Source organism: Pollachius pollachius, assembly GCF_949987615.1.
Source record: "Pollachius pollachius genome assembly, chromosome: 9".
Lineage (NCBI taxonomy): Eukaryota > Metazoa > Chordata > Actinopteri > Gadiformes > Gadidae > Pollachius > Pollachius pollachius.
Genome location: NC_136942.1, coordinates 3,730,839 through 3,747,131, shown reverse-complemented (window position 1 = coordinate 3,747,131; position 16,293 = coordinate 3,730,839). Strand labels below are relative to the sequence as shown.

General features: G+C 46.3%; 2 protein-coding genes across 2 annotated transcripts; one reads left to right on the top strand and one right to left on the bottom strand.

Annotated features, from left to right (window-relative positions):
• Positions 1-2,897: 2,897 nt before the first annotated feature.
• poc1b (POC1 centriolar protein B) lies at positions 2,898-9,414 on the bottom strand. Its single transcript, XM_079742984.1, has 11 exons — positions 9,367-9,414; positions 8,990-9,074; positions 8,496-8,667; positions 7,887-8,066; positions 7,363-7,470; positions 6,944-7,059; positions 6,647-6,780; positions 6,303-6,371; positions 6,012-6,164; positions 5,302-5,373; positions 2,898-4,307 (listed from the first exon to the last, which is right to left on the bottom strand). The coding sequence occupies exons 1-11, from the start codon at positions 9,379-9,381 to the stop codon at positions 4,290-4,292; spliced, it is 1,122 nt and encodes a 373-aa protein (XP_079599110.1). The 5' UTR covers positions 9,382-9,414; the 3' UTR covers positions 2,898-4,289.
• Positions 9,415-9,859: 445 nt separating this feature from the next.
• cep41 (centrosomal protein 41) lies at positions 9,860-16,274 on the top strand. The gene is made up of 11 exons (XM_079742634.1): positions 9,860-9,895; positions 10,220-10,283; positions 10,399-10,446; positions 10,578-10,639; positions 11,010-11,079; positions 11,353-11,497; positions 12,532-12,704; positions 13,166-13,233; positions 13,421-13,535; positions 13,869-14,102; positions 14,439-16,274. The coding sequence occupies exons 1-11, from the start codon at positions 9,863-9,865 to the stop codon at positions 14,564-14,566; spliced, it is 1,140 nt and encodes a 379-aa protein (XP_079598760.1). The 5' UTR covers positions 9,860-9,862; the 3' UTR covers positions 14,567-16,274.
• Positions 16,275-16,293: the final 19 nt, after the last annotated feature.

Below are 16,293 nucleotides of genomic sequence, written 5' to 3'. Positions count from 1 at the left end.
GCGGGGTTGACAGCACGCGAACGGCACGCACGTCAGTTTAATACAGGCACTGAATGACGAAGTGTCGTGTTTAACAACTGAATTTCGAGTGAGGATTCCCCGGAGCGTTTTACTTGAGAGCCGACCTGAGGCGGTACACCCTGAAGTGGGATGGCAGAGTGGCGAGGGCAGATAGAGGCCACCCGCATTAGTGAAGAGGTCTGTCCTACTACGGTGACATCGATGGGCAGGGGCAGGGATCGGGTTTTGCACCTGCAACCTATCCCGCCAGACCCTCACATGCTGGCACCACCGCAGCTGGCAAAGCTAGCTGGACGTCAGCCAGTTGAATAAAGTCACAAAGCACAACATAGCATTTTTGGGTTGTAAATGTGCATAGTAAACAATAGTTTTAACCCTAAACTTCTCCTCTAAAGTTTACACCGTTAAAATGTGTGTGTTTGGTACATTTGCTGACGCTATTTGCGGATAAACTTGCTGACCAATGTCAGCATGGACTAGAATAGATGACACTGGAAGTATTAAAATAGATAATGCTTAGGAAGCTACTATGAACGTTTTACTATTTGGTCATTGAACCGATGCTTTCATCAAAAGCAACTCAACATCAATGAGAAGCAGGTAGAGGTGAGATGTCTGGCAGAAGAATGCCTATAGGTCACCTAGGATGGAGCACAGAACATTTCAGTTGTTTGTCACTATTCTGGTAGAATTGTAAACACATAAATACACACACACACACACACACACACACACACACACACACACACACACACACACACACACACACACACAAACAAACGCCAAACAAAGAAACTGCTTCAAGCGTGTACTCAGAAATGCATGCACAAGCTTGAAGCCATTTCTATATTTAGAGTGTCTCGGAGTCTCCTCACTCTGCACCACTGCTTTCCTCCGCCTGAACCTCCTCTGTACGCAGAATGCTAGGCTAAACCTATTCAGCTAGCAGGGTGCTAGGCTAACCCTCTTCTATATGTAGTATGCTAGGCTAAACCTACTCAGCTAGCAGGGGACTAGTCTAACCCTCTCTTATATGTAGTATGCTAGGCTAAACCTATTCAGTTAGCAGGGTGCTAGGCTAACCCTCTCCTATATGTAGTATGCTAGGCTAAACCTATTCAGTTAGCAGGGGACTAGGCTAACCCTCTCATACACACAGAATGTTATAACCAATCGGAGGAGAGCCATTCGAACCAATCACAGGCGAATCAGAGGCGAAAAAGGCGGTACTTGCCCCTACCATCCTACGAAAAAAAGATTTGCTCACAGGGTCCTATGTTCCCCGGTCACATACAAAGCGGGGAACATAGGACCCGGGGAACATAGGAACGCTCCCGGATAAACCTCCACCATTTAGCAGACTCCAAGGCTAAACCTCCGGTTAAGGTAAAATGGACTAAACCTACGCCATTAGCAGGGTGCTAGGCTAGACCTCCACTTTACATAATATGCTAGGTTAAAATCCCACTCTACGTAGAAGGCTAGGCTAAAACTCTGCCGTTAGCAGGTTGCTAGGCTAAACCTCCACTGTACGCAGGATGCTAGGCTTAACCTACGCCTGATGCAGGGGCCTAGGGTAAAGCGGCGTCTATATGACAATATGCGAAAACATTAAGTGGTGGATCCAGTTTTGGGTTTGCCACCTCCGAATTTATTACCGAAAGCCACACATGTTGGACCGGCGTGAGAGAATATGTTTGTTTGAAATTCAAACAGTGACACAGACGGCCTTTAACAAAAACAACCTACAAAACACGCACACAATAACACACACACAATATGGAAAGACAGAGAGGGTATCACATATGGAGACACATGCGCACGCACACAGACACATATCCCCCCTTGTATACAGTGACTTCACCGGCTCATTCAATATCACCGTTACATCACAGAGTCGAACACAGGGCAAGCATCAATGGCCACAGTAGCGCTTCACTGCAGCAGCAGCAGTGGCGGCGGCGGAGCTGTGTCACGTGAGGGTCTCCTCCGTCCCGGCCCGTGAATGGCTGCCGGTGGGGAAGGGGAGGGGGGGGGGGGGAATAATCCCCACCCGCCCACGTGACGAGGGGCCTCTCCTCTCTGAATGGCTTCCACTCCACTGCATCCATTCAGGACGACCAGAGTGGAAACCCCTCCCCGCCCACCCTCTCTCTCTCTCCCTCTCTCTCCCTCCCTCCCTCCTCCACCACCGGAGGCATCCACCGCCACGCCCCCTTCCGCCTGCCTCGGCTTGATGTAACCCATCCCGGCTAGAGCTGCGTTCACTGGCAGCACAAGCAGGCAGAGAGAGGCACAGAGAGAAGCAGAGTGAGAGAGCGAGAGAGCGAGTAAATTAATCAGTGGGACCACATTAACCTTTGGTTTTATTTTAGCGCTGCATTGCACCGCCAGAATCCACATCCCCAACCAACCACTATTCTTTAAAGAAACACGGACACACCATATTCCTTAAAGTAACACACGTAAATACCAACCCCGTTTGCAACACACACAAACGTTTGATGCAACAGCCACACCAGCGCAATGGACTGTAGAGGAAAATATCTTAAAAATAACAAAAAAATACACAGGGTTTTTACGTTTTTTTGTTAAGTTCTATGACAGTAATATAGATCTATACGGCGTAAGACCTGAACAGTGCCTCCTCCTACACGGGCCCAGCTGAAGATATCACACACTTAGAACAGGCGTGGAGGAAGGCTGAGAGACAGCTAAAGAGAACACTTAAAAAGGAGAAACCACATTATACATCACACGCTCCAACAGGGGGACACACACACACACACACACACACACACGCACGCACACACACACAATGGGGATTCAACAACAAACAAATGCACAAGGCCCGAGAACCACAGAGAAGGAGAAAAACAACCCAGTGTTCAAACCAACTTTATTTATAGAGCGCTTGTCGCGCAAAAAATAGCAACACAGACTTCCAAGCTCAAGAAGTACAAGACATTTAAATTCAACCACAAAAGGGAGATGACACGCGACTACATGATCAGCAGAAACGCAAACCCTGAGTTTCTCTGGCAGACCAGCCAGGCAGAGGAGAGAATGGCAGGAGGAGAGGAGACGGGGAGCGTGATTCAAAGTGACAGGAAGATAGGCATGGTGTAGGGAGACCAACTGGAGATGGAGTTCTCCACACCAATGACAAGTGTTCTCAGCTATGTGTTGTTGGCAGGATGTGCTTGTGCATGTACACAAATAGTTGCGCGCGCGCGTGTGTGTGTGTAGTTCCGCCGCAAGCGGTTTGTGTATTTTTTCCCCGAGAAGCACAGCGCAGGCGAGTGTCTCTCTTGTTCTCACTCGCAGCAATGATGAAGGAACTGGCAGCAGAAACCATGCAAGGACAAGCCAACGCAGTGAAGGAGATGGCGAAGGAGGCAGTGAGAAAGACAGACATACACACAGTTCCCATCATTTAATATTCTAGAGAGAGAGAGGACAGTTTAACTTCACGGGAATGAAGCACATGTAGTCCTTTCAACCGTGCGTCTCAATTATGCAATGAAATGGCGGGTTTGAACGCTTCTGTGATTGGATAAGGTCAGGAGGACATCATTATTATCATCATCATCATCATCATCATCATTATCAGAAAACACATTACATGGACACCCTGCCAGCGTTTCTTGGTATAATCCGTTGAGGGGGAAATAACTCCATCCAGACATAATTCAATTTCAGCAGACACATGACAACAGGGAGGACTGGGATCTGTGCATTCATTCAGAGGTCTGCCATGAAGGGAACGGAGGAGCGACTCAATCTCCTTCACTGCTGTTATTTTGGTGTTTTTAGCAGCGCACCACACACCTGATCTCTTTGCATGAGCCTTACCTCGCCAGTACACAGACGCTCGACTTAAAACGCATCAATTCATTTGATAATAACTTAATTGAGTGACAAAGCCTAGTCGGGTTAATCCTGTTATTTGTATAAAACATATTCAGGCATAAACAATTATTCAATGTAATACTGATAAAGTGCTCTCCATAAAAAGGATAGAGGGTATTGAAACCCATAACCTTACAGCTATGGGTATCAGACTCACTCCATATACAGGTGCCAGCATGTTCTCGACCTATCAGAAACCCTCACTAGAGAGAGGTCTGTCCCCATTCACAGCACACAGTACACAGGAGTTGGGTATCGAGGCATCGATGGCAGTTGGTCGTAAATTGTTGTGAATGGTATTGGCGGTTGTAACTAAAGCACCATTGGATCTGGGGCATGCCAGGCCACGCCCCCCTTCAGCTTGCTGCCCAATCCTGCAGCAGGAAAACAGGATACTTTATTTATTCATTTTCACAGCACGTGGATTACATTTTTATTTTTTATCAGAACGTGCTGGCTCCCTTTCAATTGTTCGGAGTTCATAACCGGATTAGAATAGTTTATGGAACAACATGAGCTGTACACCGATGTAGCAACGACAGGGCTGAATGGTGGCACCGGCTTTAAAGCAGTGTACACGCGGTCAAATCCAAAAGATGCTTGATGAAAGAATTTTAGATATCTTATTGTGTTTTATCTTCAGGTCTGTATGGTTTAAGGCAGCTCTATTTGATCATTCAAATTGTGATATATTACTTAAATAATACTTAAGTATAACAATATAATATTAATAATATAATAGTCCTTTTACAGATGTTTTTATCCAAAGTGACTCATACTGAAGGTTAGTCTTACAGGTAGGGCTGCAGACATTGGGGATCGAACCTAAAACCGGCTAGGAGTCAAACACCCTATCAAGCCGCTACACTGTCCGGCCCCCAACTTTATTTAAATAATCAATTCAAACACTAAAAGGTGGCACGGCCATCATGTATATCATATCGTCAGTGTGCGAATGGGAAGCAAGGCGGTTCACAAAAGCTGGCACCATTCAGAAAAAAAAAACACGCAGCATGGAATAGACTGGTCCACACCGCCACCCGGTGGCCTTGCGGCTCAATGCAGCTTCACGACATTCATGTATCTTAACCACATTTCACTTACATATTTTTTTATTGTTTATGGTTGTCAATCAAATATTGTTTGAACAAAAATTTTTTAGTAGGAATTACTTTCCCCCACAGTGTGTGGTTAGTGGTTTCCCTAGTCTGCCAGTAGGCAGACTACCTGCTCCCTAATGGAATGCATCTAAATTCACTATAAGACACTTTGGATAACAACGTTGCTGAAATAGTACAATAATTCACTAAGACTGTAGGGAGGCTAACAGGACCGACTCGAGCGAGCGCGGAGTTGACCAGGACTTACCGTGTGGGTGTAGAAGGTCTGATCTACAATGTGGCGGTCATGAGTGACAGTGTCCACTAGCGTGGGACCAATCTGGGGAGGGAGGGAAGGAGGGAGGGAGGGAAGGAGGGAGGGAGGGAGTGACAGTCAGTATGGTTCGATGCACACCATTAGCTTAGATTAAGCCTCAATAATCATATTCAATATTCTACTGTATTAGGGTCCTGAGGACCTCCTTGAAAATTAGAAGATACATCTCAAGGGGATATTCCTAATACAGAATTTCTTACATGTGTGGCACATGGGACACGTTTCTGTGTAATTTACCCTTAATCGAACCGTTACCAAGTAGTTGTATTGTGTAAATAACCCTAACAAAGAAGTTGTATTGTGTACATAACCCTAACCAAGCAGTTGTGTTGTGTACACAAGTAGTTTTATTGTTGTGGAACTAGCCCTTAACCTAACCATGTCGTTTTGTTTCCTAAACCTATTCAAACGTCAACAGAGAACTGAATATAATGAAAGACAATTAAGTCTGAAAGCCCTGAAGGCAAAGTTCTCCCACGTTCGGTCAGAAGCGGGCACATTTTAAGCTGCCACTAATTACCGCTGACACCTGGTTGTTAAAACAGGGTCCCTATAAAATAATCATCCACCGTAACTGTTCTCCATAGACCCTAACGGCCGACCCTAAATGGTTTCAGACTGGTCTCCGCCCCGGGGCTGACCTCGATGGTGGCGGCCAGGGGCTGGCGGAGGTGTGCCACCCCGGGATGGAGGTGTGCCAGGCGGGGAGAGAGGTCCGCCGTGCACCTGCGGCTGTGCCCGCGCAGGACGTCCCGGTAGTGCCTGCTGTCCAGGTTGGTCCTCCACACCAACACCTTGGGAGACAGGGAGGGAGGGAGGAAAGAGAGGGGAGGGGGTCCAGTTGTCTTTCTTTCAGAGATTCCACTCACTTTCTAAATGACCAATGTTTTGGATTATTTGGAATGCCGTCCTTGTTGTTCAGTGCGACCCACCTGGCCGTCCACTCCTCCAGATACAAACTCCTCCCCTGACCGCGAGAAGACTGACGCGAGCACAGGACCCTTCAAACAACAACAACAACAACAACAACTATAAAGGTCAGTACATCTTGTTATTTGACCATGTGTGATGGCAAGTCGTCGATGAACTTCTTATATGTAAAGAATATAAAAGGGACATTATTCTTATAAGTCTTTGCAGAAGTACACTCAATGACCAATGCCAAATTAATTTGACGGAAGGAATTGACGCAAACATACTTCAAGTTACATCAAGTTTGTTATGAAAGACAATTGAAGTCACAAAGAGTTAAAGAGATGTGGGGTTTTAGCACCACCTTGTGTCCATGGAGGGTGTACATGACTTGGCCCTCCAGCAGGTCGACTATTTTGACCGTGCTGTCGCTGGAGCCGCTGATAAGGTAGTTGTTGGATGGGTGGAAGGAAAAGCAATTGACCACCGCACTGTGAACTAAAGGGAAAACAATTTAAGACCAATGTTATGACACACACACACACACACACACACACACACACACACACACACACACACACACACACACACACACACACACGCCTAAGGATTTAACAAAAAGAGGCTGGTTGAGCAGAGCTTGAAGGTGACCAGAACCCACCTTGGTAGAGGTGGGTGAGCTTGCTCGTCCTGAGGTCCCAGATTCTCAGGGAGCTGTCCTGTCCAGACGCTGCTAAACACGTACCGCTTGAGTTAAAGTCCACAAACAGGACTGAACTGGGAAGGAACGATGGACATCTGATCAGATCACTGAATTTCTCACAGGGCCCAACGAAACACAGCAATAATGCTGGAAGGGAGTTTTGCTTTTTCTTTAACAAATACAGATTTATGAAATGCACTCAATTATGGAGTGGTTTGGCCAGGTCATCAAATCTGTTGCGTGTTACATTGTTGTTACAATAAAGATAATCAAAGATGATCTCATCCATCCGTTGATATATATTTTTATACACTAGATTAGCGGTAAGTAACCAGAGTGACTTTGTTCAAAGGGACGAGGCTCGAATCCAGTCCTACCCGCCACAGTCCGTGAAGCAGCTGACACATTGTCCGCTGGACGCGTCCCATAACATCACCGCACCATCGTCCCCACAGGAAGCAATGAGACGACCGTCTGGAGAGAACCTGCAGAGAGAGAGACAGACAGACAGACAGAGAGAGAGAGAGATGAAGGCCGAGAGAGAGAGAGAGATGAAGACAGACAGACAGACAGACAGACAGACGGACGGACAGACGGACGGACAGACGGACAGACGGACAGAGAACGTGAGCAGTTTTCCAGTTCAGAGGTACACAGCGCGTGACATTAATATGGTTATCGTGGTTAACATTTTATATTTAGTGGCTGCCCTAATCCAAAGCATTTTGGATTGGAGAACATTCTGAAAACCTACAAGAAAGCAGCAAACAAATTCAAACACCATCTGTTTGAAGAAATGTGAATACAAGTGGCCGTCTGCCATCAGTTTATCCATCATTTCAGATATGAATCCAAAATCACATTAGTGACACCACCCCTCACCCAAAAAGGTGGGGCTCACCTGGCGCAGCGGACTCCGTCGGTGTGCTGCTGGAGGGAGTAGAGGAGGCGGCGGCACGAGAGACTCCACACCTTGACCTCGTGGTCGTCGGAGGCCGTCACCAGACACTGGCCGTCGCACGAGAAGCTAACGCTGCGCACGGCCGCCGCGTGCGCTCTGAACACCTCAGACTCTCCTTCGCTAGGAGGAGAGACGCATGCACACACCATTCACCAGTGGCCCTTCACATAAGCCAACAAGGATAGGATAACCAAAATATCCTAAAATTTCCCTATGGGATGTATAAAGTTTGTATCTATCTATCTATCTATCACTAGAGGGTCTATAGGTGGTAAGTCCCAGTGGATAAACATGTACAGCCAGGGAGTGAGGATAAACCTGCATGGGTGCTGGCAAGATCAAAGTGGACCTTTGTTTCATTTCCAAAACCTTTTTTTACCACTGCTGAAGCCCTTCTTTAATAAATAAACTATTTCTTATCCTATTACATTTTGGCAAAAGCCTTGATCCAAAGCAAACCGAGAACCACCGAGGTCTACAATCAATATTGGAGCAACTGCTGCACAACCAAAGTTAAAAATAACCCATCTGTACAGATCCCAGCCTTACATGCACGGCGTCCACAGTCTGACAGTTGTGTCTTCGGAGGAGGTGGCCAGGAGGTCTCCTGTTGGGGAGAACTGGAGGTCCGTGAGCGCCTCCTGGTGGCCCCGGAAGCGCACGGCGTGGGCCTTGGGCGCCAGGTTCCACACTATCAGGCTCTTATCCACCGACCCAGTGGCTGTAGTCAAGACATAGTGACATGGGGTGAGGATGTTGCCAGATTGTGAGTCATTAAAGAGGAGATGAATAGGGACAGGAAATGATCATCTCTGACCATACGTCTCTCATGCGGTTGGTCTTGGCAATATAATGATAACAATCAACTAATACAACCTTTAATATAAAATGAAATAAAATATTAATTGAAATGTATTCAAATATGATTTGGGCAATTGTAAGGCAGTGACACCACAGAAAAGATTGCACGATAAGAATACAATACAAATTACAATAGAATAATAATGTAAATCACAGTGACAACATGAAGGCTCAAAGTATACCTAGCTGTTTGCCCGTGGGGTTGAAGTCTGCACATGTGACAGCATCTGTGTGTCCCCTGAAGTGTCTCGCAAGGGTGGGGTCCTCCTGTAATGTAGACAGTGCAGTCAAAGAGGACGAACGCTTTGATTTGACCGTTGAAATGAGAAAGTGGGGACTACTTTGTAATAGTAATATGTTTTGTTGCTAATAATAACAATTAAACATCCGATACAGCATTGGAAACACTTCAACATGTGGGACGGGCGGCAGCAATACTAATGGAGCTAGAAAACTAGCCAACTAGCATGTTAACATCAGATGGGATGAAGAACAACACTTTTGTGACACAAACGTGTTGTTGTTGCACAAAACGTCAAAACCATCAAGCAATACTCACCATAACAGACGCCATTGCACCTCGCTTACTCGACTCGAGTAATATTAAAAGCCCTTCTTATTATAATACATCCATGATTTTGAGAGGTGGAAAGTTTGAACGTACAGCTTCCTCAGACATTGCTGGTCGATCGCCGATTCATTTGGTCACACTGATCGCGGGGCTGAATACTTCCCTCATGCTAGATTCCGAATTCAATTCGCCGTGAATTACAATCGCGTTATGTGTGTCCTTTTCATTTTGCAGCGGGGCTCAACAATATGAACACGAACAAGCTTGTTATGCAGGTGGGAGGGGTCCTACCTGCTCGTGACGGTGAGCTCGGCGTCAAGATTGGCGTCCTCCGCTGCTAAGCAACTGGTCCGCGAATCAGAACGTCAATGGTTAAAAACGATGTGGTAGTATCGGCTCCTGTGATTGGACCATGACATGAATTCGCTCAATCAGCGGCAAGTTTGTTCAACTTGGACGTTAATGTTGATATCAACTCGAAACGATGTCGTCTAAACGGAGCATTGGGAACACAGAGGTAAAGTACACAATTAAACGTTTTATGCGTCGAATTGTCATTGAGGCGCTAGCAATGCAAAGGTATACCAAACGCTACAGTGTCTAATGGTGTTTAGATGGGAATGCAGGTTTGTGTTGCCATAGGTATAAGGTTATTTAACATCACTGAGGTCAGCATATTTGAGGCCAAGGGTTAACATCATGTACTTATATGGTAACAACAACGCAAACTGTTGGTGTTTAACAAACTGCTCGGCTTCGTCGGGTAGAGCTCGGAATGCTTTTGTCAACGACCCTCAAAGCGTCAGCATCCTATTAAATAGAAGCCTTTGACTCTGTTCAGTACCTGAAGAAAAGGATACCACAGAACCCCAGATATCAACACGTGAGAACCAGACTAGACACAGGTAAACACAAACTGTGTGATGGTCACATTGCATTCATATATACTGTAAGTGGTGTCGGCTATGTTTGTAACTCGGATCGTTTGAGCAATATCCTTATTCTTGATTGCGATACTAGGATGCAGTCTGTCCAAGTACATGGAAAGACTGGAAGACATCAAAAAAAGTAAGTTGAAGTGGTTTTAGAATGTGTCCTGTTGTATGAGGCTGGATTTTACATTTCAGATAGTACATGTGTTGTCTAACCTCAGGTCTGTGGTATTCTCTCTTGACGTCTAACTTTTTGCTTTCTCTAAGACTACCGCTACCGTAACGATGAAATCTTCAAACGGCTAAAAGTGACAACGTTTGCACAGTTGGTAAGTTAAACTTTCAACAAGTTTGTCCACCGATCTGCCTTGCGTTGTTAACCCTTGAAGGTTTTGCAGGACACGGATACAAGATATCCTTTTACAGAGTTGAATAATTGATGTCCTATGTGTTCTTGGACATTTGTCCACAACTGTGATGGAGCGCTCTGCCTGTTCTGTCTTGGTCAATCACCATTGGCTTTCAATTATATCTCATTCTTTACTTAACACGTCCCTCACCCCCCATCCTCCACTGCTGTTGTGATTGGTCCTTAGCAATCAAAACAGTAAATTGTCATCTCCTTCTAGTGTAGCTTGTGTAAAGTTTGTTTTATTCCTGACCTCCCTCTCCTTCTATGCTCCATATTGCCAACCGCAGGTTCTTCAGGTGGCCTCTATATCAGACTTGAATGATGGCCTAAATGGTGATGATTCACCCCATCCAGAAGGTACACATATTCATCTTTTTGTTACTCCATTAATAAAAACAAGTACGTAAAAAAAAAACGGTATTCCACCTGATATTTTCGGTGTTCCCAAAGTTTGATGTTCAGAATTTAGGTTACCATAATTGTCCTAGAAATGACAAAGCAAATGATCAGACCTGCCGGAGAGGAGCAGGTAGGTGGGAAGGGGTTTGGGCCTCTTGCTGCAAGGAACAGACTGGGCTGGGAACAAACCCACAGACGTCACCAAGTGTTGACGCTGCTCTGATCCTCCAGACTGTCTGTCGGTCGTGTCTGAGTTGGAGCTCGGGCCTCTCTCCGAGCTGTCCGACGGCTCCCCACAGGCCACGCCCACAGCCCTCCCGGAGCATAACACTGAGGCGGGCGACGCCCACTGTACCACCAGGTCCACGCTGCAGAGGTACACACACACACGGCCACACAAACGCACACACACAAACACGGGTCGTAGAAGCGCTTATTTATGTTTCTATGACTCGTAAGGCTTGAGCAGCCAGGCATTCAAACGGGAGACACACACCGTACCTATAGCTCCAGGAGTGACACAGGATATCAGCTGGGGGCCCGACCCCCACTAGCGGTGTCTGATTTAGCGGTGTCACTGAATTATACATGGTTATACTGCCTGGGCTACTGTTTGTTCACTTTCGTGTAAAACAAAGAGTTCTATATATTCTTGATATATTATTCCATTACGAAAGGATTTGTAATGGCACATTTCCACCGGAGGGTTCGCTTCGGTTCGCCTCAGTCCAGTAGGGAGGGGGCGGTATTGCCCAGCTCAGTTCCGAGGCCGCGTTTCCACCGCCGACTGTACCCTTATGGTAGGCCGGATGTCCATCGCTGCGGCAGCTTCGTAAACATCGTGACATCATAGCAGCACGACAGTGTGGCCTGCTCAATAAAAACAATAGGCCTAAATAAAATAAAAACAATAAAAACTGCCCCATCAAGCTCCCTCTGCACGTCTTCCTACCCAAGAATGCAGAGGAACGTCTCCACCTCCTTGTTCGCCCAAGTTAAAGTTTTGCGCGACATGGCCATTGTCCAGAATAATACCTCGCGGGTACTGTTTGTTTGTTTTTATCCCCATGTCGCCAGGAAGTGACGATTTAGTCGACCAATCAACGGAGGGCGCGTGTAGCTCGAACTTGGCGGCACCCTTTCAGGCGTCTCAGTACCCCAAGCGGAGGAGTACTGCGAGACGAGTGCGAGACGAGTACGGCTCAGCCCGCTTTCGGTGGTGGAAACGCGAACCGAAGCGCACCCTCCAGTGGAAATGCGCCATTAGAATCCATTAACAAGCACTTTTGAGGAACTTGCATATGTGAAGCGTTTGGGCATATAGGCTGGTATAAGCGGACCACTGATGAAGGCCTGTACATTGTAAGCTCAAGGTAAAATGGTTTCTCCCCCCCCCCCAACCCCATACAGTGTGATCGGCGGCATGGGGGAGCTGGACCTGGAGCGGAACGGGAGGGCGACGACGGTGAGGACGACGCCGGAGCTGAGCCCGCGGTGGGCAGAGCGCCCCTACCCAGACTGCCCCTACCTGCTGCTGGACATGCGGGAGCGAGACCAGTACGACCAGTGCCACATCATCAGCGGTAGGCAGAGACCAATCAGGGGGCGTCCCTGTCTTAAAGGGTGGGGCCCTATTTTAACACCAGGTGCGGAGTCGATCTGTCGGTCATACATCTCCCCCCCCGCCACTTGGGATGTCACAAGTTTTTGAAATGCTTGTAAACATAATCGCCGTCACGTATGGCGGTAAAGTAGTAGACCTCCTGATATTTGCTCATAGATCCGTAGGAGGAATATATATATCAAAAAATGGTTCATTTTCAAATGGGTCACCTACCAAATGAGTCGGCCTGTTGTCTGGAATTTGTAGGGATGGGGCTTTGGAGTGAAAGATCTATGAAAGGTGAGGTGGAGGTGGGACGTTGAAGTCTGTTTGCCTGGCAGAGGATATACTTTCCTGCAAATCATGTGAGATGAGGATGCTCAGCTGAACTCTGTCTAATGTATCATTTGTCTGTTTGAATGTTTGCCTCTCCCACCACAGCCTACAGTCACCCCATTGCCTTGCTGTCTAGGACAATGAACCCCTTCACCAAGGAAGTCCTGGAATACGTATCCTTCCTCTCACCCCCTAAAAGAACAAAGCAAAACCACAGTGGCTTGTTTGTCCACTTCTCAGGCCTCTTTGCTGCATTTAGAACAAATTTGTCCCAATTCATTTGAAGCTTAGGTGAATTTCTTGAGTGGGTCTCAAGTAGTATCTCTGATCAACTCATTTGGCCTTAACGCGGCCCGATAGAAAAACGCAGCGGGCAAGATCATCATCGTGTACGACGAAGACGAGCGGATAGCCAGCCAGGCGGCCACCGTCATGTGCCAGCGAGGGTTCGACAATCTGTTCATGCTCTCTGGAGGTGAGTTTTGCCGCTGCGTCTTAACCCTCAGTCTTTGGGTCCGGTGAAGCTGGACTGGGGGAGCGTAGTACGGGAGGCAGTGCCTTTTGGCTCCCCAAGCCACAACGCCATCCTGCCACCTGAAAATACACCACTCATGCAACTCTTTATACACTTTATTCTTTATACACTTTATTTATTATTGCATCTTTTTTATATTCCACGGGCTGCTGTAACAAGTGAATTTCTCCTGTATGGGATGCAATAAAGTTCTTATCTTAAGCAATCACGTTGACTGAATAATATATTCAATTGTTTTACAAGCCCGTTGACCGATCATTCCGGCGCCCTCAGGCCTCAAGGTGATTGGTCAGAAGTTCGGGGCGGGGATGTTGGCGGGCCCACTCCCGGCGGCGTGCCAGCCATCCTCGGCGACGCCAGGCGGGAGGAAGAAGCGGTGTGACGCGTCGCAGCTTCCGTCGCCGACCACAGCGCAGGGGGCCGTGGAGAGGAGGTGGCGCTTTACCTGCGATGACCTGGACAAGATCCAACAGCAGCTGGAGGACAATCTGCTCAGCGGCCCCAGCAGTAAGAACCACCCACTCAACCCCCTCTGCCGAAAAACGCCTAAAACGCCTAAAACGCTTTGGATAAAGGCAGCCACTAACTTTAAAAAATGTTAACTGCAATATTAATGTCACGTGCTGTACCTCTGAACTGGAAAGCTGCTCACGTTCTGTCTGTCTGTCTGTCTGTCTGTCTGTCTGTCTGTCTGTCTGTCTCTCTGTCTTCATCTCTCTCTCTCGGTCTTCATCTCTCACTGTCTGTCTCTCTCGGTCTGTCTCTCTCTCTCGGTCTTCATATCTCTCTCTCTCTCTCTCTCTCTCCCTCTCTCCCTCTCTCCCTCCCTCCCTCCCTCCCCAGGTCGAATGTCCAGCCGTCTGTCCAGCAGTGGTGGGCAGTCCAAGGCGTCCAGTGCTCGCAGCAGGCTGGGTTCCTCCATGTCCGCCAAGGATAGCGCCAGGGATTCGAGTAGCAGGCCATGGAAATGACACACCTCTCTTTCTCTCTCTTTCTCTCAGAATATATAATTTATAAAAGTGTAATACCTTAAAACCTCCACGATTGGCCCATTCATTTGCCAGCATAGACCCGCACCCCTGGTCCTTTTGTGCCTTCTGGACGTCCAGGAGGACATTAGTAACAGCTTTTTGTTACGTTAAAGGTTGGGGTTTTCTTAGGTCACCAATCCCTCTGTACCGTAGACTGAAGACTCCCTATTTCGATTTAGCTTCCGTTTTTGGTGTCTTTGATGTCGTCCTCTTATTGGAGTGGTGCCCGCTCAACTACAGCTCTGTCTCTCCTTGAGGTACTTAAAAATGTCAATTTAGGTCAGTAGTTTAATATAATTTTAGTTTAATTGAAAGTGCTGTAAATGACGCATTTTGATAATATTACGCTTTTAAATTAGGGCATTTTCTTACTACAACAAAGTAATTTGTATCAAGTTGGAATATTGGATTCACTACTTATGCCTTTTAATAATCTGTAAATCAATGTCAGGGCTTCAAGCAGTTGGTAGGCCTACTATTGCCTTTGTGCTGCAATGTTGTAATATTAGTAGTATTATTAATAGTAGTATTGAAATAAATCCATCAGAGTTTGCCAAAACCGACATATCTTTTAAATTCGGTCAAAACAAAGTATAATTTTATTAATCTGAACATTGTGTTGGTAGCTATACTAAATATTTCGCTGACCATCAAACTGTTTCTTTTTCTTTATTATTATTAGAGTATTTGAGAGAATTGCATCTTAATTTTGTGAAATATGGTTATGTTGAATTGTTTGCACATTTTGGTATCTTCGTTATTCAAATTATTCTGATGTTTCATCAGTGAAAGTGCTTTAAGAAGACGAGAAAAGGACAATGTTTTAAATTCTCTTCTTTTTGGCCCCGGCACCGGTCACATTTTCTCACCGGTTTCAATCCCCCTCAAACAAGCCTTAGACAGTGCCTTCATTGCTGTAGACTTTAATTGTTTTCCGACAGCACAAGCAAGCTACCAAGTCACGTATCTCTGGTCTGAATATTGTATTCCTAAGGCATAGATGTCATAAAAAAAGGCAGTAGAAGACGACAAACCACTGAGCACGTCTTTATGGTGCTGTTTACTATGCTCACAAATCTGCATCACCACCAACCTGTTCCAGATATAAATTGTATGGAAGGAGAAGGGGAATGCTTTGTTTTCTGACAGGATCCATGGAAGTGGGTAGATGGGGAGCCAGGAACTGGGGTTCAAGAGCAGATTCAGAGGCGGAGCAGGTTTCATTAAGAGACTGAAGGAATACCATTAGGAACCGGAACCGCCCCCTCTGTGCTAGGAGTCGAGGGATTTAATTTAGTGTTCCAGATAGGATGTTTTCTCACATTTGCCTTTTATTATAGAAAACTGTCTCTTGTGATTTAATATTGTAATGAGAGATGTTGCTGACAAATCCTACACAAATTCCAGAAATACAAACTTCCATATAATCTCTGAAACACGTGGGATGAAAATTGTCCCGGAATTTGTTTTTGCTGGTACTGTGAAGTGAATGAATGATGTTCATGTCCCTGCCTGTCTTGCATATTTATGGTTCTCCATGTAACAGATTTGGTATTTGAATGTTGGCTTGTTTGTGTTTCTGCTTGGAGATCGGATCTCCAAACAGAAGGTCTTTAATGACCTTCAATAAGTGCATCAAGTCCATGAATGCAATGATCTTGCTCAAC